Genomic DNA, 27,909 nt, shown 5'->3' on the forward strand with positions numbered 1-27,909 from the left:
CATTTTCTATAGAACAATAGAAAATAACTAACATTTTTAATTATACCACCAATCTCCACAGAGTTTTGAAGGAAAACTTTACCTTCACACTGCGGAATAAGTCTTTTTCTCTTGCTGTTGCTTCTTTGGAATGCATAAAACTATTCAAGGCTGTTTTTGCAGCTGTAAACAGAAAACAAGAATCTGGCTCTGTTCAGTCACTGAACTGTTTAAAATCATAATTAAAAAAAAAATTTACCTTTTCCCTTTTTCTGAACTCCCGGAGTAAGTTTCACTTTGTATCTTTAAAAAGAAATTGCATGAGTTACTAAATGGAGATTACAAAACAGCTCATAAAAGTCACTGAGTCAGGCTGGGGATATAGTTCAGTTGGCAGAGTGCTTGCCTCTCAAGCACAAGGCCCTGCACCACAATCCCCAGCACCACAAAAAAAAAAAAAAAAGTCACTGAGTAAACTAATGGTAACTTACTTATAGTTTGTCATGGTGGTGTAAGGGGCACATATTGGAATGGCAAATAGTATTACATCTTCAGGATGTGGCTGGCCTGTCAAAGAATCAAAGAGATTTTCCTAAAAGAGGAAAATAAAAACAATTATAAAAGTAATTTACACCAGCCTTAAAAAGAGAAAACTAGAAAAGAGAAAACTAGGGGCTGGGGTACAGTTCGGGGGTAGAGAGCACTTGCTTAGTACTTGTGAGGCCCTGGGTTCCATCCCCAGCACCACATAAACAAAGAATGGGGAAAATTCTAAGTCAATGTCAAATTGAAATTGTTAACATATTTTTAGCTTTTTCTGATACAATCTAAATAATGACAGTATCATCTCAACTCTGCTTTATAGTTCTAGAGTTGAATAATGTTTAAATATGTTTTATGACTTATAATTTTGCTTAGTAAAAATTCTCAGTAATCTCAGTAATGAGAACTGGGATTTCCAAAATATCGCACATATCCATTATTTGAGAAAGGGGGAAAAATTTTATCAGATGTTACCTGAGATAGAAAACAATACTGTGGAGTATGATGATGCATGGTAATGAACACAGCTAGATTGTTTTCCCCCTTTCTGGTACTGGGGATTGAATCCAGGGATGTTTGACCACTGAGTGACACTACCCCCAACCCTTATTTTGAAGCAGGGTCTTGCTAAGTTGTGCAGTCTAGCCTCTACCTTGCAATTGTCCTGCTTCACTCTCCTAAGCAGCTGGGACCACAGGTGTGTGCCACCACATTCAACTACAAATAGATTTAAGTCTGTTGCAGAGAAATGGGACTTCAGCTAGACCAGTGATTCTTGACCAATAATTTTTGTGCCCCAGGGAACACTGGGCAATGTCAGGAGACAGTTTTGGTTTTTACAATGGGGGAAGGGAGAAAGGAGGAGAGTGCTACTGGCACTGTAGTACTTAAGAGGCCAGGGATGTTGCTTACCATTTTATAATAAATAAAATAGACCTTGATGACAAAGAATTATCCATTCCAAACTGTAAACAGTACCAAAGTTGAGAAACCCTGGGCTAGAACAGCCTTTTCACCTGTTCTTCAGGAGAAATTCCAGGGCTTCTTAGAGTTCTCATTTGGTGGGTGGGCTGCCTATGAGACTGATCCTATGTATTTAACAACATGAATAAACTTAGATTTAGGACAAGATGGTGAACTGTAATCCATATTTGAGTGTTGGCTTTATGTCATATACTTTTCTAAATGCATTACATATATTCTCAAAACAAGTCTCCTAGTAGGGACAATTACTAACCACACCAATAAGGCACAAAGGTTGAGGAAGTTCAGGGACAAAGTGTATTTCCAAGTTTACATAGTTATATCTAGCAAATTTGGGATCCAAACCCAGAAAGTTTGAATCAAGATCATGTAGTCTTAAGTTTTAATTATGCAGAAGTTTTGCATCAGATATCTGGGATAGGACTATAATAAAAGTGTTGTAATAGGAACCAATATAAAACTCATACCTACCTCAGTTCCCTGTTGATCCAAATCCTGCTCTTCCTGTTCCAAATATATGAAAGTTAAAAGTCATCAATGAAATTCAAAACCATTAAAACCACTGGGAGAAAGAAACAGTGAAATAATAAGACTATCACACCTAACCCACAGGGTAGAGTCACCAAGGTTGTATTCTTCAGTGTACCAATACTCTGAAGTGGATTGGTGTGTGTGTTTAATATTTCAGAAAGCAACACTATTTAAAAAGGACAGTTCTTTAAAGTGGAGAGAAAAAAACTTTCACATAAAGTACACATTACAGCTGTGAAAATTATAGGGACAATTTAAAATGACAACTAAGTTTGGTATGTTAGGGGAAAAGAAAATGGAAAATTCTAGAGAACAGAACTTTTGTTTTTACATCTCTACTGAATAGTTTTAAGATAAGCTTTTCAAATACTAAGATATACTTAATTTTGTATACTTTTGATATGAAAAATCTATTTGGAGATAACCTGTCTCAGTCATTCCAGGATGCTATAATGAAATACCTTAGACTGGAGAAAACAAAAACAAAAACAAAAACAAAAACAATTCACTTCTCACAGTTCTAGGAAGTTCAAGATCAGGACACCAGCATATTCAGTGTCCAGTAAGGGCATGACTCAAAATGGCACCTTGTTGCTGGCTCACATGGCAGAAGGAGGTGCTCCCTTCAACCTTTTTTTTTTTTTTTTTTTAAATAAGGCACTAATCCCATTCCTAGAGTCCTCACCTCTTAATATTATTAAATTGGGTATTTAGTTTATAATACAGAAATTTTGGGGGGTTACTGACATTCAGACCATAGTACCTACCCATGAAAGAACATGAATATATTTGAGTTTAGGATTTATAGAATAAATTGCTGAATACAGTAATGGTATAAAATTTGAGACCAAAGGAGCTGGGGCTGGGACTCAGTGGTAGAGCACTTGCTTCATACGTGTGGGGTGCTGGGTTCGATCCTCAGCATCAAATAAAAATAAATACATAAAAAGATATTGTGTCCATTTACAACTAAAAAAATTTTTAAAAAAATATTTGAGACTCAAAGTGAATTTTAGAATTACTAAACAACATTGTTCAGCAGAGGAAAAAAAGAAAATATTTTAATACAAAATCCCTATCACCTACACTAAGCATACACTTATACTCAAGCTTTAAATAAAAACAATTCTGATCAGGAAAGTAAAAGAATTTGATTCATCCTGTATTTTACACAAATTTATAATAACAAGTGCTCAGAATATCAAGATGTATATATTCAAGAAAGAGATTATACACATTTGGACTTATTGTATCCAGTTGATAAAAGAATTAGGTAACTTTCAGAATCAAATCCTTTTCACAAAACTGATTATTCTGTAATAGTTTATGATAAATTTTTTTATTAGCAATGAACACTTACCATTTTTGCACCTAGACACTGTGATTTTAGTCTTTCACATTGTATTTCTAAGATGCCTTTCCATTAGTAAGAGGGGTGCCACTTGTACTAGTTGGCCACCTTAAGTGAAAAGCAAAAGCCCACATGTGTGGAAGCCTTACCTTGTCATCATGTGGGTCATCTACAGCTAAGTCTTGTAACTCATGAGTTAAAACCTCAAGGGATGGAGTATCTTTCTTAATGCTCTCTGAAACTCTTGGTCCACCTCTAGGTTTCTGGGGCTGTTTCTTCACAGGTTCATCCTTTGTTTTTCCTTTCTTCCCCTTCTTCCCTTTTTCTTCTTTGTTTGAACCTGCAGACTTTAATTTATAGAGGAGAATTCAGTTAATGTTGTCAATATTATTAATTTGTCAAGATTTTCCCAAAGATAGCAGGGTATGGTGGCACACGCCTGTAATTCCAATGACATGGGAGTCTGAGACAGGAGAGTCACAAGTTCAAGGTCAGCATGGCCATCTTAGCAACACCCTGTCTCAAAACAAAAATAAATAAACAGGGTTGGAGATGTAGCTCAGAGGTAGAATACCCCTGAGTTCAAAATACCCACTATCACAAAAAAAAAAAAAAAAAAAAAAAGATGTACTGAATGTTTATCACAGGTTAAGCATGGGCTGGGTGTCCACTGAAAAGCAAAAGAAATGTTCTTAATGTTACTTACCCCCAGTAATTTCATAATAAGTTCACGATCTTCTTCATCCTGGTCTTTGTATTTTTCCTTCATTTTTTTCATTTTACTCTACAAAAATTCAGCAGTAAAATGGTCAACAAATATTTGTAAAGAAAAGGTGCCTCTTTAAATCTCTTGTCAAAATGCTTACTGAGCTGTGGTATAGCTAAGTAGTAGAGTATTTGCCTAGCATGTGTGAGTCCCTGGGTTCAATCCCTAGTACCACCAAAAGGACTGGGGATATAGCTCAGTTCACAGAGTGCTTGCCTGTCAAGTACAAGGTCCTGGGTTCAATCCCCAGCATGGCAAGACACACACACACACACACACACACACACACACACACACAAAGAACTTATGGAACAAAGCACCATTATAAACAATGTAGCAGATACAAAGAAGGATAAAGCCATAGTTCTCATATTCAAGGAATTTGCCATATGGTGGAGGGAAGATACATATAGAAATAAGAATTAAAATCTAAAAATTTTAGGAAAAGTATAAACAAATTTTTCTAAGATAATTTTTAGAAAGGAGACACTTTCAGTTTCAGCAAAAATTATGGGAAAGAAATAAAGCAAAATCTGATTTTTTTTTTTTTGTGGTGCTGGAGATTGAACCCAGGGCCTTGTGCATGCAAGGCAAGCACTCTACCAACTGAGCTACATCCCAGCCCCTGAAAGGTTTTTTTTAAAAGAAGTAAATTTTATAGTATCTGGGAATAAAGGAAAAGCAAGAATAAAAAGAAGAGCAGAGAGTAGTAACAGCAATCATAATATTTAGTTAGAATCATGGTACACATAGTGGAAAAATAGGAAATCAGCTAATGTAGGCTAGGCACTTACCAGTGAATTTTTTTTTTTTTTTTTTTTTTTTTTTTTTAAGGCAATGGGGACTGAATCCAGGGCCTTGGGCATGGTAAGCAAATGCTCTTACCACCGAGCTACAACATCCCCAGCCCTGAGTTAATTTTTAAAAAGATACAATAATATATTAATACATAATCTTTTTAATACTGCTATAGCATTTTTAAAAGTATATTCTATAGATTATTTTTTATTCATCATTTCCATTTAATAAAATACATAAAAACTCTAACCAAAATCACATTGATAATGAAAAGGAAGCTAAGTTCTCAATAAAGATCAGCTCTGGGGCTGGGAGTACAGCTCAGGGGTTGAGCACTTGCCTAGTATGCATGAGACCTTGGGTCTAATCCCTAGGACAACTCCTCTTCTATATAAACTGGGAGCTTCTGAGGAGATGATCACATTTTCTATATTCCCTAAACAATGTCTCCTCAGCTAACCATCAAAGGAAGTCAAACAAGAATTATTTTTTCCCCTTCATCTTCTATTTCATTTAAACTTTAAAAAAATTAAGAGGGAGGAATCTCACAACTTCATTTGTGAACCATATTGTACCAAACAGATCGCTAGAAAAAGTTTATTACCTTTTGTCCTCGTTTCATTGGTTGTGCAGCTGCAACATTTCTGTTTGTGTTCTGTTGAGTTTCAATATGTACAGAACTTTCTTTGTCCTTTCCCTCCATTGCTTCTAAATCCCCTGAGTCACTTAGAAGTTTTTTCTTCTTCATTTCCCTAAATACAAATGAAGTGGAAACAGCAAATTCTTAAAACTTCAAATTCTTAGTGTCCTAAAAAAAATTCAAAGGAGAACATGTACAATATATAAAAGATCATGATTTCTACTTAACCTGATAATCACCAAACTATAATATATATATATTTATTATATAAATAATAAATATAATTTTATTTTTGAAAGAATCACATAAGAAAGAACTGAACATTTTTCATCTGTAATGGATTAATTAATCATTCTTTCTGTCATTCAGGCTCAAGATTCTGTCACCCATGACGTATCCTTCATGTAGGCACACTCACTTAACTGAAAACCTTGCTGGCTAGGTACTGGGATTTGTAGTCTTTGAATCAAAATGGCCTTGGCAGTTCTTAAGCATTCAATAAAAATTTGCTGATTAGTTGTTGAATAAATGGATACCAAAAATAAGCAGATTAAGGAAGAAGCAAACATTCTATTACTATGATATCTTTCTTCATATTCCCAGTCTAGGGCCTCACCAATTCCCAAACTTCTTCCAATGTGTTCCCTGTAATCTACCTGAACTTCTATATTAATCTTTGTTTACCTATCTCACATTCCCATTCAAAATCTTACAAAGGTTATTTTCATATCACTTTCAGGATAAAAAGTCCCAAATACTTAGCTTATCATTCCAAGTTCTCCACTTTTGGTCTAAATTCACCACTTTAATCTTTTTTTTTTTTTTTTCAAACACATATATTTTAGTTGTAGATGAACATGATACCTTTATTTTATTTTTATGTGGTGTTGAGGATGGAACCCAGGGTCTCACACATGCTAGGCAAGCACGCTACCACTGAACCTTCAACCTTACCATTATCAGTTCACTAACACAAACTTTGTCTTCCTTTTGCCTCAGTTTATTATTTTTCGAAAGCATCATATGTATTATTTCTAAATCCCTCTCCCCTTTGTTAATGCTAATTTTCCTTGAAGTTTCTATCTTATCTTCATATACTTAATGGCTACTATATCTTCAAAGTATACTTCTGATGGTATTTCCTAAAACATCTAAACTCAAAAACAATCTCTCACTCCTACTGTTATCACTTTCAGACGATATAATGTATTAATGAGTATTTCCTGAACCCAGGACTCAAAAGTTTCTCAAAAGCATGAATTTGATATTCAAATCTTTTGTATATTCAGTGTAAGCACAGTGCTGTGTACTGAGATGTACTGAGGGTTCTCTGTAATTGTTTTTAATGATTTTCTTTCTAAAACAAAAGGGCTTTATTTTCTATTCCATTCTTCCTAGAGTTCTTTATGTCTTTCTCATTCTGTAGGAGTTGTTCCCTTTCTCTTTCTATGTGCCTCCAAAGACCTGCTGTTGGAAAAAAAAAAAAAGAGGCTTAAATTTTTTCCTAATTAATTTCAAGTATTCCTGTTTATTCCTGTCAATATTACCCTATAAACATCCTGTCTACTTAATACACAACAATTATCATTATACATGTTCATATAATAAAAGGTCCTTTGTTTTTCTTTTTTCAATACTAGATATTAAACCCAGGGCTTAGCACATGCTAAGCAAGTGCTCTACCACTGAGTTACACACCCATCCCAAAAGGCTAGTCTTATTACTTAATCTCATGATGATAGATAAGGGGCCTAAACCTGAAAAACATATTCAAGTTGAATATCTAAAACTAAAGATTTGTGCTTATCTTGGTAATTTTAATAAAGTCTTTAGAATAAATAGTCAAGTATTCTGTGGTAGCTCAGCTGTCATTTAAAAAAATACAGAAAGTCAGACAGAGTGGGGGCACCCCTGCAATCCCCGCTACTAAGGAGACTAAGGCAACAGGATCACAACTTTCAGGGTAGCCTGGGCAATTTAGCAAAACCCTGTCTCAAAATTAAATTTTTTTAAAAAAGGCTATAGTGATAGCTCAGATCGCTTGCCCAGTGTGTGCGAGACCTGTATTTAAACTTACTCTTACTTGCTAAATAAATAATGCCTTTCAGTTACATAATACAAATATATTTACCTTCTTTCCTTGGCTGATAAATGTCTCCGGCTCTGTAATTTACCGTCATTCTATTAAAATGAGAATGAAAGAAAAAAAAAATAAGAAAGAAAGAAAGAAAATTCCACAAAAATATCACTGACTTTTTCAAAAGGAAAAATTAAAAATTATTCATTGAAAAAAAGTTTTTTTTTTTTAAATAAAACCTTAAAATAGCTTACTGAATTAGAAGATTCTTCTTTTGAAGCCAATTTCTGAAGGGACCTATGAAAACAAAGAAGAGTATAAACAAAGACGACACTGGTTTACAAAGCCTGAAAACATTCCTGTATCATTCTCTAAATATTTATATATATATATATATATTTTTTAGTGCTTTCTAACTATACATAAGTGGAGTTCATTTTGCTCCTGATTACTTAAAATCCTACAAGTACAGTCGAATCATTCCTGTCTCCACATTTTTTCACCAAGGAGGAAAGTGAAACTTACACATAAGTATCTTGCCAAAAGGCACATCCTAAGACTCAATTTTGATCTGTCTGACTCCTAAGGCATTATGTATTATCCCAATATAAACACTTTTTTTAAACTATAGTTGTTCCGTTGGTGATCAATAAGATATTAATGACTAAAGCACCTCTTTTTTTGGATGGATTTGCCTTTATTATGTTAATTAGCCTTTAGAATATTTGTTTCTATTCTGACCTACTTTGGTTACTCTTATATTAATGTTTTTCTTTACCCTGGTCCTGGGAATTTCTTTAGAGAAATTAAATGTGAAAAAAAAGGAAAGAAAAGTAGCACTGAATAACAGAACAATGAAGGGTAAAAGTACTGAAGTCATTCTTTGAAAGAATTAAGTTGTCATCATTCCCAGCTAACAAAATAAAACTTAAAATGCTATCTTTTTAATTACCTTTGTGACTGAAGGTGGGACAAGTCGATGGTAGTATCAGGATACTCTAATGTCTCTTCCCCTTCATCCTTCATTTCACCAATAGGTTCCTGATCTTTTTTAACCACTTCAGATTCTCCTTCATCTTCAGAGCTTTCTTCTTGAATTAGTTCCTCATTTAGTTCACCAGCACCACTCTGAACAGTAATATCCTCTTGATCAACCTGAGTTACAAGTTCTACTTCTACAGGAGGTTCATGTAATTCCTCTTTATCTTCTTCACTGCTAGTGTCACCTTCATCTATAAAATAACCGTAAGGAAAGTCAATGTGGACTACCGACAAGTTTATGTAATTTTCTTAAAAACTTCGTAAGAATATTTCTACTCACTCCCTGTTTTCTTAAAAGATCACCAGAAAAATGCCTGATCATTCCCATAGGGCACTACTCTTAGACAAAAGTATAATCCAGAAACCTTTTACTACAGTGGATTTCATGGACATTGTTACCATTTCTACAATGAAAAAACTATAACCTGTCTTTCTTGGGTATTTCCAAAAAGTAAGATAATAAAATCAGTTGCATAAATTCTGAAGCTTTAATAATTTGAATACTGAATTAATAATACATGTTATATAACTGAATTAATCGTATATGTTATATAACTGGCACACAGCTAACAGTAGGATCCAGCTGTCCCACCTATAAAATGAGAAGCCACCACATATCTGTCATGGATGGTCATGAAAATTACATAAAAATTAAATAAGCCAGGCAGAGTGGTGGCACACCTGTAATCCCAGTGGCTTCAGAGGCTGAGGCAAGAGGATCAAGAGTCCAAAGCCAGCCTCAGCAACTTGGCAAGGCACTAAGCAACTCCATGGGACCCTGTCTCTTAAATACAATACAAAAAAAGGCTGGAGATTTGGCTCAGTGGTTAAACACCCCTGGGTTCAATACCTAGTCTAGCCCCCACAAAAAAAGAAAATTAAATAAATATGAAGCACTTTATTCAGTGCCAGGGAAATGGTGACCATCAGTCAACAGAATCTGATAACACGACAGTTAAAAATGAACAGTACAGTATTACCCCTATAAATGAACAACTCTAGGAAAAAGTATAGCTGCAAAAGTAGTTTAGAGAACAACTCTCCCTAGATCGCTTAGATAAATTTATTTCAGCAACTAGAGTTGCTTTCTGCTTGAAACATATATTATAGGGGTTGGGGTTGTGCCTCAGTGGTAAAGCACTTGCCTAGCATGTGTGAGGAACTGGGTTTGATTCTCAGCACTATATATAAATCAATGAATAAAATAATGGTCTAACAACATCTAAAAAAAATTTAAAAAAAGAAACATAAAATCAATTCTTATGAGAAATTGTTATAAACTCATCTTTCTATTACTTCTTTTCTTTTTTCTGTAATACTGGAAATTGAACCCAGGGGTGCTCTACCACTGAGTTATACTCCTGGTCCTTTTAATTTTTTATTTTGAGACAGCATCTTGCTAAATTGCCAAGGCCGGCCTTGAATTTGTTATCCTCCTGCCTCAGCCTTTCTAGTTGCTAGGATTATAGATAAGCTGCCATCATGCCAAAGTACTTTTTCTATCATTTCTAATTCCTAGACCCCAATAAAAGTGATAATTCATAAATACCTGAGTCTATTTTAGTTAAATAAATTTATACATTACCCATTAAACACTGAAGTTTTATTATACAAACATAGACTAAATTATGTAAATTATGGATCCAATTAAATACTTTTTAACACACTAAAATAACTATATTTAACATGTCCCAAACCATAAGTAATTAAAACTGATAGCTAGATTTTTATGATTCTTTGAAATTTTAATTATCCCCAAAGAGAAAATCATTTAATTAAAGATTTCAAAATAAAACTAGAAAATAAAAAAAAAATCACAAGTTAATTTACTAAAATGTGTGAACTACCTAGTTGTTCCATTTCTTCTGAGATGAGTTCACTTGTGCAACTTGCCAGTGTCTCCATGTCTTCATCTTGCACTCTTACTTTTCGTTCACCCCGATGTCTCCAAACACAAGACTCATCTACCTATAGAAATAGTTCTTTTTCACTTATAGAACTTTAGGTAAGGTTTATGGGAAAAAAAAAAAAAAAGGAAGAAGTTGAAGAGTACCTTAAAGAGGAAGCTAAACCCCATCATTAGATATGAGGGAGGAAGGAAATTCTTTTTTCCTACAAAAGACAATATACATTGATGTTTTAAAAAAATCAATTTTCTCCATTTTTTGTCTGCAAAATATCTGATACCAGTGATCATATCCATTTTGTCTCTTACTCTAACATGGAGAACATTTCCCATTTATGGAATCTAGCATTAGGCATAGTAACAATAATTAAGAAAAAATATGCATGCTTGTTTTTATGTTTTGGGTCAGACCCTAAATAATGTATTTTTATAAAAAAGGTCAGGTTTTACTTTCTCATCCTTATAACTAAACTATGTGAAAGTACATTCTCATCAATAAAAACATAAGAAATGACATGACAGATGCTAAATTTGCCATGACAAGGCAAAAATTTGCTTATTCATAACAGACATCATATGTGACATGAGTTATCAATTTCTGTTCTGAGAATAATACAGATGATCCTCAAACCTGTCTCCATAATCCACTGGCAAGTTAGGGACATTTTTCATGTCAAGTCATTACCTCTTATCATAAAGCTTCCAGTTGTCAAATATTCCCCAGTTGGTGCTGTTTTAGACACCTAAGAAACACAATAATATGTCACATCCTTAAGAAATACTGTTTGTTTTTCTAGTCAAGAAGTGAAAGTAGTCATATTCAAATAAGCAACAGTATAAAATTCTTAATTTAGCAAAATTCTCAACACTGAAGGGGATAGACTTCCCTTCAATGATAGATACACCTATGGCAACAACCAAGATCTATTACATTCCATATTTTCAAATGCTCTGGAAAACACCCACTCCTTTCTTCTAGCATGAGATGTAATGAGAAAAGTACAGTTTAATAAGCTTATTCCAAAATACTAAAATAAAGCTATATTTATAAGTAAAATCCTTTCCTGAGGGTGGTCATGGTGGCATACACATGTGATCACAAACACATAGGAAGGTGAGGCAGGAGGATCACCAAGTTCAAGACCAGCTTGAGCAACTCACCAAGATCTTGTCTCAAAATAAGAAAAATAGGAAGGGTTGGGGGTGTAGCTCAGTGGTAGAGGGCCCTGGGTTCAATCCTTAGTTACAAAAAACAAACAAACAAAACCAAAAACAAAAAAACCCAAACCTGAACATATCTCCTTGTAAAAGAATCCAAACTACTTTTATAACAGTATTGTGACAGAAAATATAATCCCTCAAGTATTTTTAATTTTCTAAAAACACAATATTATAACATAGCAGATAACAAATGAATTCTATCCTACCATACAGCTTTAAGATCTTGTAAAAGTACATCATTATCCATCAATTCTTTGTGTGTGTGTGTGTGTGTGTGTGTGTGGTGCTGGGGATTGAAACCAGGGCCTTGTGCTTGAGAGGCAAGCACTCTATCAACTGAGCTACATCCCCAGACCCCAATCTCAATTCTTGAAAATGAAATCAATAGCAATGTAAAGTCAAACATGGAATGAAGTATCATCCAATAACAGCATTAACCATAAAAGAAAAAAAAAAAAAAGACAGGATAGCTGCTTTTCTCAAAGGGCAAAAGAAAATTTCAATAAAGATGAACAAGAGAAAAGACCTTCTAGGTCAGTATACTAGTCATAACTGATTTCCCACTATATGTTATATATGGGATAATATATATCCCTATGACTGCATGGATCACTTTCCATTTAGATCTTTGTTAAATCTTACCTTCCCACAAAGGCCTCCCAGTACTTTATAATGATAGGTAGCCACTATCACACTCTATCCCATTATATGCTTTACAAATTTTTTTCTTAATAGTACTTTTTACCTGATAGGTATTTTTCTCCACCATCTACTATCAAGGCAGAAGCAAATTAAGTAGTTTGTCTTCCTTATTTACTTTTATACCCTCAAATTTGGCACACAGTATAGCTCTTCATAAAGAAAAAAGGACTATGGCCCTTATTACCTGATGATGGTACACCCACCAAGCACTAGTGATAACTCGTGCATCCCAAGCAGCACTGTAGCAAAGTGCCATTGTGCCAGCTTCAGTCAGTGTCCGTGGAGGGATGGGTTCTCCTATAAAAATGATGCCACATTTCAATACTCAAGTACAAACTTTCTACAAAGATGCAGCATAACTGGTTTAATTGTCTTAAATACTAATACCATGCTTTATTTCAAGATTTTAAAAAACTACTATTTTTATTAAAATATATTTACCCAGAAAGCTTTTTTTAAAAATAATTTTTAGATGTTGATGGACCTTTATTTTATTCATTTATTTATGTGTGGTGCTGAGAATGGAACCTAGTACCTCACACATGCCTGCGAGTGCTCTACCACTGAGCCACAAACCTAGCCCCCACGGAAGGCTTTTAAAAGACCTATGTACCTAAATCAATCATTTTAACTTCATTCCAGAAAGTATAATTTAGAAAAATCTCAAGTTTGAAGACTTCTAGAATTAATATCCCTTAGATTTCAAATATTCTTTAACTGGGATGTAATTCATTTATCACAAAATTCACCTTTCATAGTGTGCAATTTGATGATTTTATTTATAAAGCAATGTGACCATTACCATTATGTAACTCCAGAACACTTTCATCCTTCCCCAAAAGAAATCCTGCATCCATTAGCAGCCATTTTCCCTCCTATATGCAATCCCTGGCAATCACTAACTTTCTGTCCCTATAGATTTGCTTATTTTGAGCATTTCATATAAATCAAAGTATATGTACCCTTTTGTGTTTAGTTTTTTTCAAGGTTCATCCATGTTAGCCCAGCACAGTGGCACATGCTTATAATCCCAACAACTTGGGAGGCTGTGAAGCAGAAGGATCACATGTTCCAGGCCAGCCTGAGCAACTTAGCAAGATATCTCAAAATAAAAAGGGCAGGGGATGCAGGTTTATTCCCCAGTAGCAAAAACAAAAAATAAACGTTCATCCATGTTAGAGCACATATATTTACAATATTCCACTGTATGGATACATCATATTTTTTCTATCAATTAATGAACATGAGTTGCTTCTATTTCTTGGTTATTATAAATAATGCTATTATGAATATTTGTAAGTAAGTTTTGAATGGATACAAGTCTTCAATTATCTTGGGTATATATATACCTAGGAATTACTGGGTCACAACTGTTTAACTTTCTGAAGAACCGCCAAATCATTTCCACAGAAGCTGCATCATTTTCTAGTCGTACTAGTAGTATATATATAAGGGTTCTAATCTCTTCACATTCTAACCAATATTTGTCCATTTTTTCATGACAATTCTAGTTAGTGTGAATTGGCACCCCATTGTGCTTTTGATTTGCATTTCTCCATCTTTTCTTGGCCATTTGTCTATCTCTGAAGAAATGTCTGTTTAAATCTTTTTTTTTTTCTTGTAGCAGGGATTGAACCCATGGGCACTTAACCACTACGGCACATCTCCAGTTCTTTTACTGATGAGTTTTACATGTTCTTTGAATATTCATCTCATATTAAATGATCTGTAAATATTTCTGCTATTCTGTGGGTATCTGATTTTATTAATAGCATCTTTTGAATTAAGGTTTTAATTTTTTAAAAAATTTTTATATCTTTATTTATTTATTATTTTTATGTGGTGCTGAGGATCAAACCCAGTGCCTCACACATGCTAGGGGAATACTCTATCAAGGAGCTACAACCATAGTCCAAGGTTTTTAATTTTGATGAAGTCCAACTTACTTGTTTTTCTTTGGTTCCTTATGATTTTGGTATCATATCTAAGAAATTAATATATGATCCAAGATTATGGAGATTTATACCTTGTTTTTATTTAACAGTCTCATAGTTTCAGCTCTTAAGTTTAGGTCTTGAATGCACTTTGAGTTAATTTTTGTAAATGGTGTGAAGAAAAAGGTCCAACTTCATTCTTTTATATGTGGCTATCTAGTTTACCCAGCACCACTGTTAAAAAGATTATTACATGAAAAGACAGGCCACAGATTGGGAGAAAACATTTGCAAAAGATATATAGCAGATGAAAAACTATTACCCAAAGTTTGTAGACAAAGAATGCTTAGACCTTAACAATAAGAATGCACTCCAGAAGTAAGGCATGGAGGTGCCTTTAATCCCAACAACTTGTAAACTGAGGTAAGAGGATCTCAAATTTAAGCCCAGTGTTGGCAACTTAGGGAGACTGTCTCAAAAATTAAAAAAAAAAAAAAAAAGAAAAAAAAAAGAAAGAAAAGAAAAGAAAAGAAAAAAAGAAACAAGGGTTGGGGATGTAGTTCAATGGTAAAGCACTCATGGGCTCATTCTCCAGTACTACAATAAAGTTCAAAGACCTTAACAAAAGAAAATATATAGATATACATGTGGAAAGATGCTCCATGTCATATGTCATCAGGAGAATGCAAATTAAAATGAGATACCAAATATATCTATTTGAATGGCCAAATCCAGAACACTGACAACATCAAAAGCTATCAGGGATGTAAGAGTGCCAAGAACTCTCATTCATTATCACTGGAAATCCAAAAGGGTACAGTCACTTGAAAAGACAGTTTGGTGGTTTCTCATAAAACTAAATATACTCTTAACATATGACTCAGCAATTCTGCTTCTTGGTATTTTCCCAAATGAAAATGTATATCTATCTGAAAACCTGCATCTGGATGTTTACAGTAGCATTATTCATAACTGCCAAACTTGACCTTTGGTAGGTGAATAGATAAATAAACTCTGATAAATTCCAACAATGGAATATCATTCAGTGCTAAAAAGAAATGAGTTATCAAGTCATGAAGCAAGATGGAGGAAACTTTAATGAATGCTACTAAGGAAGAAGTCAATTTGAAAAAACTATGTACTATCAAGCTTATAATCAAGATACAACATTCTGGAAAATGCAAATTATGAAGAGAACATAAAGATCAGTGGTTGTACTAGGCACAGTGGTGCAGGCCTATTATCCCAGCAACTTGGGAGGCTGAGGCAGGAGGATCACAAGTTCAAGGCTAACCTCAGCAATTTAGCAAGACCCTGTCTTAAAGTAATAAATGGGGAAAAAAAAAAAAAAGGGCTAGGGATGTAGCTCAGTGGTAAAGCACCTCTGGGTTCAATTGCCAGTACCAAAAAAAAAAAAAAAAAAAAAAATTCAGTGGTTGCCATGGGTTAGGGATGAACAAGTGAAGCACAGAGCACTTAAAGCAATAAAGACTCTGTTATGATACTATAATGGTAGATACATGCCATTATATGTATTCCAACCCATAAAATGTACACCTAAACTGAATCTTACTATAAACTATGAACTCTGGGTCAGAATAATGCATCAATATAGGCTTGTCAATTTTAACAACTGTATTACTCTGGTGAGGGATACTGATAACAGGTTATGCATGTGTGTGAAGAGGTTACACACTAAAGCTCTGTACCTGCTGCTCAATTTTGCTATAAACCTAAAACTCTTCTAAAATCAACTCTACTAAAATTTTAAAAGGAGACAGAAATGATATTTTATCTCCAAAGATTGGTCATGACACCCTTGATGAAAATCAACTGAACATAAACTATAGGGTTTACTTCTGAAAACTCAATTCTATTTGTTAATCTATGTGTGTGCCCTTATGCCAACACCACACTGCCCTGATGACTGAAGTGTGAGACCTCCATATTTTCAAGAATACTTTGGTTAAATTGGGTTCCTTGCATTTCCATATGAATTTTAGGTATGGCTTTGTTACAAAAGAAAACGGCAGCTGGAATTTTGAGAGAGATTATATTGAGCCTATGAATTACTATGGGTAGTAATGATGTCAGGATTTCCAATCCACACACATGGGACATTTTCCATTTACCAGTTTTCTCTTACATGGGTGGGGGTATATGTTCCAAAACATCACTCAGAAGTCTGAAATCCCTAATAGTACTCAAACTTTTATATACTGTTTTTTTCCCCCTCATGCACATATATCATAAAATCTGATTTATAAATTAAGCACAAAGATTAATAACAATAGTAAAATAGAACAATTATAGCTAACAATATACTGTAATAAGTGTTACTTAAAACATGGTTATTTCTGGGATTTTCCATTTACTATTTTCAAGTTGCAGTTGATTATGAGTAACTAAAACCATGGGAAGCAAAACCATGGATAAAGGGAGACTACTATATTGAAGTCTATTACTTTCTTTCAATAATGTTTTATAGTTTTTGATCTATAATTCATATATGTATACATATATGCATATATATTTGGTTAAATTTCATTCCTAAGTATTTTATTCTCTTTAATGCTATTATAAATATTTAATTTCCTTTTCAGATTATTCAATGTTAGTAATATAGAACAGAAATACAACTGATATTTGTATACTTATTAGGTGTGGACGGTGCTGAACTTAATTAGTTCTGATAATTTTTGGTGGGCTTCTTAGGGTTTTTTTTTTTTAAATAAATACAAGGTCCTGGGTTCAATCCCCAGCACCACCAAAATAAATAAATAAATAAATAAGATCCTATCATCTGTAAAAAAGAAATTTTACCTCTTCTTCACCAATTTATTTTAAATTTCTTTTTACTGCCCTAAGGACCTATACAGAACTTTTATTACAATGTTGAATAGAAGTGGAAAGAACAGATATGCTCACCTTTTTCCTGATCTCAGAGGGAAAGCATTCAGTCTTTCACTATTATGACTGTCAGTTGGGGGTTTTGCATAAATGTTTTTTACCAAGTTGAGGAGGTTCTGTTCTAGTCCTAGTTTTTTGAGTGTGTTTATTACAAAAGGGTGCTGAATTTTGTCAAGTGGTTTTTCAACATCAATTCTTTCTTGGGATAAGCACATAGTACACAATCCTTTTAATATGCTGCTAGATCATGTTTGCTAATATTCTGTCAAAGATATGCATCTATATTCCTAAATGATAATGTTCTACAGTGATGGCTTTTTCTGGTTTTATCAGGATAATAATGCTGACCTGACAGAATTGATTAGAAAATGTTCCCATCTCTTCTGTTCTTTTGGGAGAGTTTATGAAGGATTGGTATTTAAACTTTTTTTAAAAGTTTAGTATAATTGAAGTTTATACTTCAACAATAATAAAAGTTTAGTATAATTAAGACATTTGGGCCTGGGATTCCTCCATCCCACCACTTTATTATTAACTCAATATCTTTACTTGTTAAGGGTTTTTTCCAAATTTTCTAGTTCTTGAGTTAGTGTTCTAAAGTATGGTAGTTTGTATAGTTCTGAGAAATTTCTCCATTTCATCTAGGTTATCTAACTTGTTAACATACAATTGTTCTTAATATTCCCTTATAATCCTTTTGATTTCTGTAAATTCATTGGTCTATCCCTTCTTTCATTCCTAATTTTTAAAGAATTTGAGTTTTATATCTTATTTTCTTGGTTGGTTTAATTGAAGGTTCATTAATGCTATTGTTATTTTCAAAAAAACCAAATTTTTGGGCTGGGGATATAGCTCAGTTGGTACAGTGCTTGCCTCAAAAGCACAAGGCCCTGGGTTCACTCCCCAGCACCGAAAAAAAAAAAAAAAAAAAGGTTTAATTGATTTTTTAGTTTTCCTATTATTTTCAATTATTTCTACTCTAATCTTTATTATTTCCTTCCTTCTCTAGCTTTGAGTTTTTCTTTTTCTGACAAAGTATGAAGTTATTGATCTGAGTTCTTTCCTCTTTTTTAGCATAAGCCTTTATAGGTATAAATTTTCCTCTAAACAATCTCATAAGTTTTGATATACTGGGTTTTTATTTCATTCATCTTAAAGTGTTTTCTGCTATCCTCTGTGAATTCCTCTTGAACCACTATTTATTTGAGTATGTTGTTTAATTTCCATATATTTGTGAATTTTCCACATTTTCTACAACTGGTTTCTAATTTCATCCTAGAAAAATTATTATGTATGATTTCAATTATCTTAAACTTATTGAGAATTATTTTACAGACTATCGATGGTTTATCCCAAAGTACTTTCCATGTGCACTTGAGAAAAATGAATATTCTACTATTAGATGGAATGGTCTAGAGATGCCTGTTGAATTTAATTAGTTGATAGTGCTATTTACGACTCCTAGTTCCTTGTTAATCTTGTGTCTAATTATTCTAATATCTGACTAAAACCTGGGTGTTGAAGTCTCCAAACATGATTATATATCTGTCTATTTCTTCCTTTAATATTGTCTGGTTTTGCTTCATGTAATTTATAGGGTTCTATTGTTAGATGCATATATGTTTATAATTGTTTTATCTTCTTCACTGGGATACCCTTTTATCACTATATTCTTCTTTATTAAACCTTATACAAAATATATTTTAAGAAATAGAATTAAATTCTGAATAACAAATATATTATTACCTGTTGGATTCTTAATTACACAGCTAGTAGCTCCATGAAGATCAGCATGGACATAGATGTCCCCTTAAAAAAAAGACAAATAAGAAATGATACTTTAAGTCCTATTTCTTTTTTCCTTTCTTCTTCTTCTTCTTCTTCTTCTTCTTCTTTTTTTTTTTTTTTTTTTTTTTTTTGGTGAAACAGGGTATATGTTGCCTATCCTGGTCTCAAATAACTGAGTTCAAGCAATCTTCCTGCCTCAGCCTCCCAAGTAATTACAACTATAGGTATATGATATTGCACCTGGCTTTAACTCCTGTTTCTAAATGTGAAAAATGGTTACAAAATTTAACAATTAAAAATTAAACTTTCAAAAAAACTACTACACTGACATTGGAGGATTAAAAATTATTTTACATAGTCATAGATCAAAAATCCAACACCACAGATTAGCTCAGCAGTACTTCAGGAATATCCACTTAAAATGAGAATTAAGTGGCAAAGCACATCTTCAAAAAAGAACTATAAAGTATCAAATCTTTCTACTTATTAATTCTGTCAAATAAAAGAGTACAAGTGCCTGATCCAGTCATTTAAGAGAGAATTTTTTTAGAATTTTAATCTTACCTACCTGGTGTTAAGTATCTTTTCACAATTATTTCATTCTGTTGCTGATCTCGTCCACCTATAATTAGATAGTTTTCTGAGCTAATGAACCACAAAAATTTCTCAAACCTACCAAATGGAAAAAAAAAAATAAAGTTAGTATTTTTTTCTTCATAGCTGCCTATATTCACACCCTTTTCACAAAACAAACAAAAACAAAAAACAAAACAATTCTGACTATGTAGGTTAAGACATCATGATGATTTAATTATTTTTAAAGTATCAAGTTGAATTTCACTAAATTTTTGAAACATAAGATATTCTTAAGGCATTCTTAGAAGAAATTCTATGTTTAAAAAAAGTTATCTCCTTACTCTTTAAAGATAGCCTTCTTAAAAAGTCAAGGATAACTTTTAACAATGAATTACACAAACCCAAAGTATTAGATATCAAATGGTCCTTAGGTTTAGTTTTCTTTCAGTGGGGCACTGAATAGGCTTGGACCACTGGTAAAAATGCAAATTATATTCCTGCTCTATCCTCAATATATATTTTAGTTATTGATGGACCTTTATTTTATTTATTTATGTGCAGTGCTAAGAATTGAACCCAGTGCCCCACACATGCCAGGCCAACTACCACTGAGTCACAACCCCAGCCCTTCCCAGTACTACAGTTTAAGTAGTCAAATGTTAAAGCTGAATATCAGTCTTAACAAAATTATGCTACAACTGTGTGAATGTAACAGAGCACGAGTAAGAAATAAATGATATTCTTGTCTTCCACAGTTAGAAGTCAATAATAAGACTGTAAAACAGAAAAAAGTAAGCATTAATATAAGCACATTACAAAGAGAAATGAAAGAAAAGAGAAGGCAATGGGAATAAGGTGAAGAATTGCAGAGCTACTGGTTTTGTAATAAACTTTATAGAACTGCTGGATCTTCTAAACAGTGTACATGTATAATGCTGATAAAACAAACTAAGTTTTAAAAAGGGAGAACACTTACCAATATACTTTTCTTGCTTTCTGAATAGAGGTGACTGTTTGAACTTCCTTTAATGTTTGCTTTGTTTTCTTTTCTGCTGATTTGAATGCCTATTTATAGGGGAAAAAAACTTTTAAAATAATTTATTTAGAATGTATTTAAATACACCAAGGTAACAATGGGACCAGAAATAGATTTGTTTTTGTAGTACTGAGGACTGAACCCAAGCCCAAGGACACTCTACCACTGAGCTACATCCTCAGCCACTTTTTTTTTTGAGACAGGGTCTCTCTAAGTTGCCCAGGCTGGTCTTGAACTTACAATCCTTCTGCCTCAGCCTCCTACCACAGCCTGAGTTATTGTGATTACAAGCATGCCCCACATCAGCCACGAAATAGTTTTTTTTTTTTCATAAACATGCACATTTTTATTAAGTATCAAAAAAATGCAATATGATTATAGTAATTCACACATTTTACCTACCAATGACTGAAAAATTTTTACACACTAACATAAACATATTCAAAAGTAATGAAGAACAAACAATTTTTGCCTTAAATATTAAAATAATTTAAGTCCAAGCTTTAACATGTAAATATTAGCTCAAGACATACAAATAAAGAACTACCTTGTTCACTTACTAGATTCCAAGTGCCTATCACATTGGTTCTAAGTGGATACAATAGTGAACAAGATGGGGACAAAGCCTACTCCCGCACCCCCTGGGATCTAGGAAAAAAGGCAACTATAAAACCAGTACTCATTCCAATAAACATAAGGTAAGTGCTTTTAAGAATGCTATCAAAGTATAACAAGGGAACACAATTTAAACTAGATTTTGATCAAAGAAGGTATCTCTGAGGAAATGGCATTTAAAGGATCAATGAATTTATCATACTAAGAATAGGAAGAGGAGATCTATCAAGAGAAAGAAAAGATTGGCAAGTAGTGATCACAGGACAAAATATCAAGAAATGAGGTCAGAGCAGTAGATAACATACATTAAAATGACTGTTCTGTTCCGGGCAGTATTCCAGGGATTAGGATGCAGCAATCAATAAAAGACACAAAGAGTCTATTTTACACAGGGTGCAGTTCAAGGGCAGCCTGCACAACTTAGTGAGACCTGTCTTAAAAAAAAAAAAAAAAAAAGAGGGTGAGGGTGGATGCAGAGTGCTCCTGGGTTCAATATCCAGTACTGGGGTGGGGGGCGGGGAATTCTACTTTTATGCAACCTATATTCTAGAGGAAAAACATAAATATTCCAACAGACACATATCAGTTGGGAAGATGTTTTTTAAGAAGAAAATTAACAAAGGAGAGTTCAGGGTTGTACTAATTTTAATGGTCAACAAAGTCTTCTCTGGTAAAGTCTCAATTTAAGGAGGTAAGTGAATGAATGAAGTGATTAAACCATGAAAAAAAAAAAGAGCATTCCAGGTAGAGTAGCAAATGCAAAGGCCCTGGGAGGTCAGCAATTCACCATGGTTTTAGGAATAGCTAAGATTACAATATAGCCAGAATGAATGTTTAAGAGGAAGCATGCAGGTGAAGAGGTCAGAAGAAAGCAGATCACACAGGCCCCTGAGGCCAGGAGAAGGGTTCTGAGTTGTATAAAAATGGTTAAGAACTAGAAGATTTAAGCAAAGGAGAGAATGGACTTCACTTGTGATTTAAAAGCATCACCATGACTGCTATGTAGAAAAAGGCTGTAGTGGGGAAAAGGTAGGAGAGACAGGTCCAGTTAAGAGACTACTGTTAATAGTCCATATGAACACAGATAATAAAGGGATGGCCCATGAAAATAATAAGTGACTATGTTCTGGTTAATACTTCAAAGTAAAAACCAAAAAGATCTGCTGATAGATTGGGTATGATTTATGAGCAAAAAGTTCAGGACCTCTCCAACATCTGAGCAGAGAAGAATGAAAGTGCTATTTGCTGAAGTGGAGAAGAATGGGAGAGGAAGAGGTTTGGGAAAAAAATAAATACTGGAAATACACAATTAAATTTAAAAGATATTTCTGAATTAAAAAATCTCATTTAGGGCTGGGGTTATAGCTCAGTGGCAGAGGGGTTGCCTAGCATGTGTGAAGCACTGCGTTCAATCCTTAGTACCACATAAAAATAACAAATAAAATAAAGCCATTCTGTCCATCTACAACTACAAAAAAAAATCTTTTTAAAATCTCATTTAACTGGATGTGGGGGCACACACCTATAATCCCGGTGGCTTGAGAGGCTGAGGCAGGAGGTTTGTGAGTTCAAAGCCAGCCTCAGCAACTTAGCAAGGCCCTAAGTAATTCAGCAAGACCCTGTCTCTAAATAAAATTAAAAAGGGTTGGGGATGTGGTTCAGTGGTTAAGTGTTCCTGAGTTCAATCCCCAGTACCAAAAACAAAAACAAATATACAAACGAACAAAACCAAAACTCATTTATATAGAAGAAATAATTAAGACCATTAAAGCAGACAAAAAAGTTCACATTCACTCTAATATTAAGTACCTTCTCAGCAGCTTCAACAGTCTTTTGTGTTTTCTTGGCAGCATATCTCTTGTGATCATAGTACCTAGAAAAACATACCTCTAAATTTTAAGTAAAATCTTTATTCTTTAGTTTTCTACTTATTTCTAAAATTTTACAGGTTATCTAATCATACAGAACAAAGCTGTATAATGCGCCACATTAAATTTTTTAAAAGGCATTTTCAGGGGGGAGAGGGTTCCCACAATGTGAAGGGGAATCAAGAAAATTTTAGTACAGTGTATCTTCCAGTTTCCCATCTTTATACTAAAATAAAGTATTAATACTGGGGGGTGGAGGGTGGAGAGTATTTTCACCAAAACAAATGTTCTTAACATTCTTAATACCCTTATCTGACTTATTAGAGATAATATGTTACCTAAAACTTGTGTTCAAATGACTTACTTTTTGGCATTGGCGTATGCTGACAAGCTGAGATCAACATCAACAAGCAATGGCTTATTTTTCTGAGGCTTCTGTAGCTGTTTGTTCTTTTGCTTTTTCTTTTTTCCTTTGGGTGGTTCAGTTTCATTTTTCTCAACACTGACATCACCATCAACATCGTCATCTTCCTCCTCTGATAATAAGTATGGATTTCTATTAAAAATATTCAATAGTATTTCACTAATGTCAATGACATCACTTTTTTATTTTCAGTTTTTTCCTCAATGAAATCATAAATGGCTTAAGTTTCATCACTTAGTGTAAATTAATTTTCTCTGAGAATAAATTTCTAAATATAAAGGAAAAAATTTAAACAAATACAATGAACATTTAAAATAACAAAATAAAGATAAGCACTGATCACTTAATTAAGAATCAAACTTACCTTAGCAGCATTGTAACATGATTTGTTTGTAGTTTTAATTCTTTGATTGCACTTGCAACAGGGTCTCCTTGAGCTTGGGCTTCTTTCACAATTACCCCGATTTCTGTCCAATCTATCTGGTTGGCTAAAGCACTTCGAACTACCTGAATGGCTCTGTCAACTATCTGTAGGTTCATTTCTATGAGTTCTCCTTTCAGTTTGTCTATTTCCTTAAAAAACAAACCAAACGCATGTACTATAATGCCAGTTGAGGTTATCATTTGTGAAAAAACATGAAAAAGCTAAACATACCTGAGCCTGTTGAAGAGCTTCTAATCTGTTTTCGTGATCCTTTCGGACATTATCTAATTTCTTCAGTGCTTGCTTTTCCTTTTGGTGACAAAACACACTTCTTAAAAAATTAGATTTCTTCTACTTTATCGCTGTTTCTCTCAACTCCTAAAATTCACATTTCTTGCCCCACCTCTGCACCCTTAATGCTAGCTCAAGTTCCCCCTGCCCCTGATCATTCTCCCACCAGAAAATGTTCCATGCTCCCAAATTACTTCTCTCCTTCTCCTCATCTACCTCTTGCCCTAAACAAGGAAGGTGTTCTGAATAAAGATCATATTAAATTGTAAGATATGCCCCTACTTCCCTTGGCATTATTCAAAAAGCATTCAAAACATTCTTTTCCTATAGCATAAAAATAAAGTCTGACAGAATAAATTCCTTTTTTTAAAAAATTCATTTTTACTGTAAACAAATGGGATACATCTTGTTTCTCTGTACATGAAGTAGAGGCATACCATTTGTGTAATCATACATTTACCTAGGGTAATAGTTTTTGATTCATTCTGTTTTTTTTTTCTTCCCCCCACCCCTCCCACCCCTCTTTTCCCTCTATACAGTCCCTCCTTCCTCCATTCTTGCCCCCTCCAACCCCCCATTATGTGTCATCATAATGTCATCATCTTCTTAGCAAGATCGTTCGTCCTTTAGTTTTTTTGAGATTGGCTTATCTCACTTAGCATGATATTCTCCAATTTCATCCATTTCATCCATCCATGTATACACACACACACACACACACACACACACACACACACCACAGTTTCTTTATCCATTCATCCATTGAAGGGCATCTAGGTTGGTTCCACAGTCTGGCTATTGTGAATGGAGTAGTTATGAACATTGTTGTGGCTGTATCTCTGTAGTGTGCTAATTTTAAGTCCTTTGGGTATAGGCCAAGGAGTGGGATAGCTGGGTCAAATGGTGGTTCCATTCCAAGTGTTCCAAGGAATCTCCACACTGCTTTCCAGAGTGGCTGCACTAATTTGCAGCCCCACTAGCAATATATGAGTGAACCTTTTCCCCACATCCTCGCCAACACCTATTGTTGCTAAGAATAAATTCTTAAAGAGCAGAAATTACCAAACACCTTTTTATTTTATTGATACTTTACATTTTCTCAACATTATTGCCAATATTTTACGAAGCACTTTCATCCTAAATAAGTAATACAAAGTTTTATGGTGGTTATTTGATCTTTTATATAGCATTTTATCACATCTAATTTACATTTCAAGGTTGATTTGGGGTAAAATTTTCTAACAATAGTAACAGCACCAAAAATTAATGAATACTAAAATGTGGGATGAAATAGTAAAAAGATTTACAAGAATACTATTAAAAGAACACACAAAGATTGCCAAAATAAATTAATGCTTGGGACCAGAAGTATTTCAGATGAGTTTTCTGGATTTTTGAATATTTGCATAGATTTCATCAGCTGTATAGCCTTAACCTGAAAATCTGAAAATCTGAAACTTCTGAGAACCAAAGATGCTCAAAAAGTTTCAGATTTTAGAGCATTTCAGGTTTTCAGATTAGGGATGCTCAATCTGTACTTTTAATTTTTAATCTGAATCCAGGCACAGTGGCACCTGTCTATAATCCACTCACTTGAAGGCTGAGGCAGGAAGATCACAAGTTTGAGGCCATTCTCAGCAACTCAACAAGGCCCTAAGTAACTTAAGACACTTTCTCAAAATGAAAAATAAAAAGGGCTGTGGATGTAGCTCAGTGGTAAAGCATCCCCGGGTTCAATTCCCAGTACAAAAAAATTTTTTTTTCATTCTGAATTTTGACACACACAAAAACATGGGTATCAGTGTTACTGTTATGCATCTGTTCATTAGCCAAAGTACTATAACCATGTAGTAACTGTGTAATTCATTTTACCACCTGCTTTGAAATTGTACTATTAACTAATTTTTTGAAATTAAAAGGGAAGAGGGTACAGGATTGGCATAACCTGAAATTTTTGCACATACATTTTAAGACTTGCATTTTTTAAAAAAATCAAGTCTCTTCTAAATCAAGAATGACTATTACCAATTTATGAAACGTTCTGCAGCACATATTCTAAAAATATGGTCAAATGGGGATGGGGTTGTAGCTCAGTGGTAGAGGGCTTGCCTGGCACATGTAAGGCACTGGGTTCAATCATCAGCACTACATAAAAATACGTAAAATAAAGGTATTGTGTCCATCTACAACTAAAAATTTAAAAATAAAAAACATGGTAAAATGTGTTGGAAAAATACTGCATATTAAATCCTCCTCATGGAGTCACAACACACAGAAAACTAAAAATTTAGCTTTAGCTGGGTTTGATGGCACACACCTATAATCCCAGCTACGTCAGAAGCTGAGGCAAAAGGATCCTAAGTTTGTGGTCAGCCTTAGCAACTTAGCAAGACCCTGTCTCAAAATTAAAAAAATAAAATAAAAAGGGATGGGGATATAGCTTAATGGTAGAGCACCCAGTACAGAAAGGAAAGAAAAAAAAGACCTCGTTTTATTAAAGCCTAGTTTAAAAAAAAAAAAAGGGGGGGCAGAGTCTATGATAAATAGGAGGGGATGGTTGTAGCTTAGTCGTAGATTATGTGCTCAGCATGCAGGAGGCCCTGGGTTCAATCCCCAGCACCAAAACAAAACAAAAAAATATGATAAACAAATAAACGTATTTGTACAGAGAACAATCTTCACCTCTCTGGCCCATTTAAAATCTCCCTAGAATGGTATTCTCATAAATGCAAAATTTGAGAAGTTTTAGGTTACCTTAATACAAGAAATCATATGAGGGCATAAGTGACAGTCTTACCTTCCCACTTTATTTCCCTTTAAAGAGAGTATCTGACAAATGGATGAAATCATGGGAATATACTTTTCAACAATGAGACCTCTCCTGGTCCTTAATCAGAAACCAAGAGATCAGGAAATTTCTATACTATTTCACACACTACTTCTGAAAGGCTATTCGTTGCTAAATGAAAGTATCACCTACCCATCAAATCACTCAGAGACTACTGATTTAATATGAATATTTTTAATAATACCATACCTGTTGTAAAGCTTTTAAATCAATTTTTTGACCTTCTATCTTCGAATAAAATTCATCCACGGCCTTAGTAAAGAAACAAACACACTAGCTGTAAAAACAGCATGGTCTCTACTTCAAATGCATACACAGAACTTCTCAAAGAACTTGACCACATTTCCAGTTAATGTATTAAAGAGCTTAATAGTATCAAGAATCAAATGAAATTCAAGTCTTTGGTCCTTCCCCTTTAAATAAAGTGGCAACAATTGTTTTCAGTAGCTGTATATGTGACTCCATTGATCTTTAATACCCAGATTCATAGCAAAAGAATATATTCAATTCTCAACCAAAGCAAACTGATATTAAGATCTCATATCATTTCAGCATTTCATAATGACAAGAACATATTCAATTCTCAGTCAAAGCAAGCTGATATTAACACTTCATATCATTTCAGTATTTCTGAGGAATACTTTTTCAGAAAAGTA

At 33.8% G+C, this 27,909-nt stretch overlaps 1 protein-coding gene across 4 annotated transcripts in view; it reads right to left on the minus strand.

Moving 5' to 3' along the window:
* Nemf (nuclear export mediator factor) overlaps positions 1-27,909 on the minus strand; it is a 47,325-nt gene that overhangs the window by 6,016 nt on the left and 13,400 nt on the right. For all 4 annotated transcript variants that reach the window (XM_047540205.1, XM_047540204.1, XM_047540203.1 and 1 more), the window contains 22 exons: positions 27,443-27,505; positions 24,346-24,423; positions 24,055-24,263; positions 23,631-23,822; positions 23,208-23,271; positions 20,724-20,812; positions 19,740-19,843; positions 19,130-19,192; positions 12,724-12,836; positions 11,302-11,359; positions 10,764-10,822; positions 10,558-10,678; positions 8,622-8,901; positions 7,924-7,966; positions 7,724-7,773; positions 5,557-5,704; positions 4,095-4,172; positions 3,538-3,735; positions 1,978-2,010; positions 471-571; positions 239-282; positions 83-162 (listed from right to left, as the gene is read on the minus strand). In XM_047540205.1, the coding sequence (XP_047396161.1) occupies positions 83-162; positions 239-282; positions 471-571; positions 1,978-2,010; positions 3,538-3,735; positions 4,095-4,172; positions 5,557-5,704; positions 7,724-7,773; positions 7,924-7,966; positions 8,622-8,901; positions 10,558-10,678; positions 10,764-10,822; positions 11,302-11,359; positions 12,724-12,836; positions 19,130-19,192; positions 19,740-19,843; positions 20,724-20,812; positions 23,208-23,271; positions 23,631-23,822; positions 24,055-24,263; positions 24,346-24,423; positions 27,443-27,505 (2,268 nt within the window). The remainder of the gene's footprint in view (positions 1-82; positions 163-238; positions 283-470; positions 572-1,977; positions 2,011-3,537; positions 3,736-4,094; positions 4,173-5,556; positions 5,705-7,723; positions 7,774-7,923; positions 7,967-8,621; positions 8,902-10,557; positions 10,679-10,763; positions 10,823-11,301; positions 11,360-12,723; positions 12,837-19,129; positions 19,193-19,739; positions 19,844-20,723; positions 20,813-23,207; positions 23,272-23,630; positions 23,823-24,054; positions 24,264-24,345; positions 24,424-27,442; positions 27,506-27,909) is intronic.

Source organism: Sciurus carolinensis, chromosome 2 (genome assembly GCF_902686445.1).
Source record: "Sciurus carolinensis chromosome 2, mSciCar1.2, whole genome shotgun sequence".
Taxonomy (NCBI): Eukaryota; Metazoa; Chordata; class Mammalia; order Rodentia; family Sciuridae; genus Sciurus; species Sciurus carolinensis.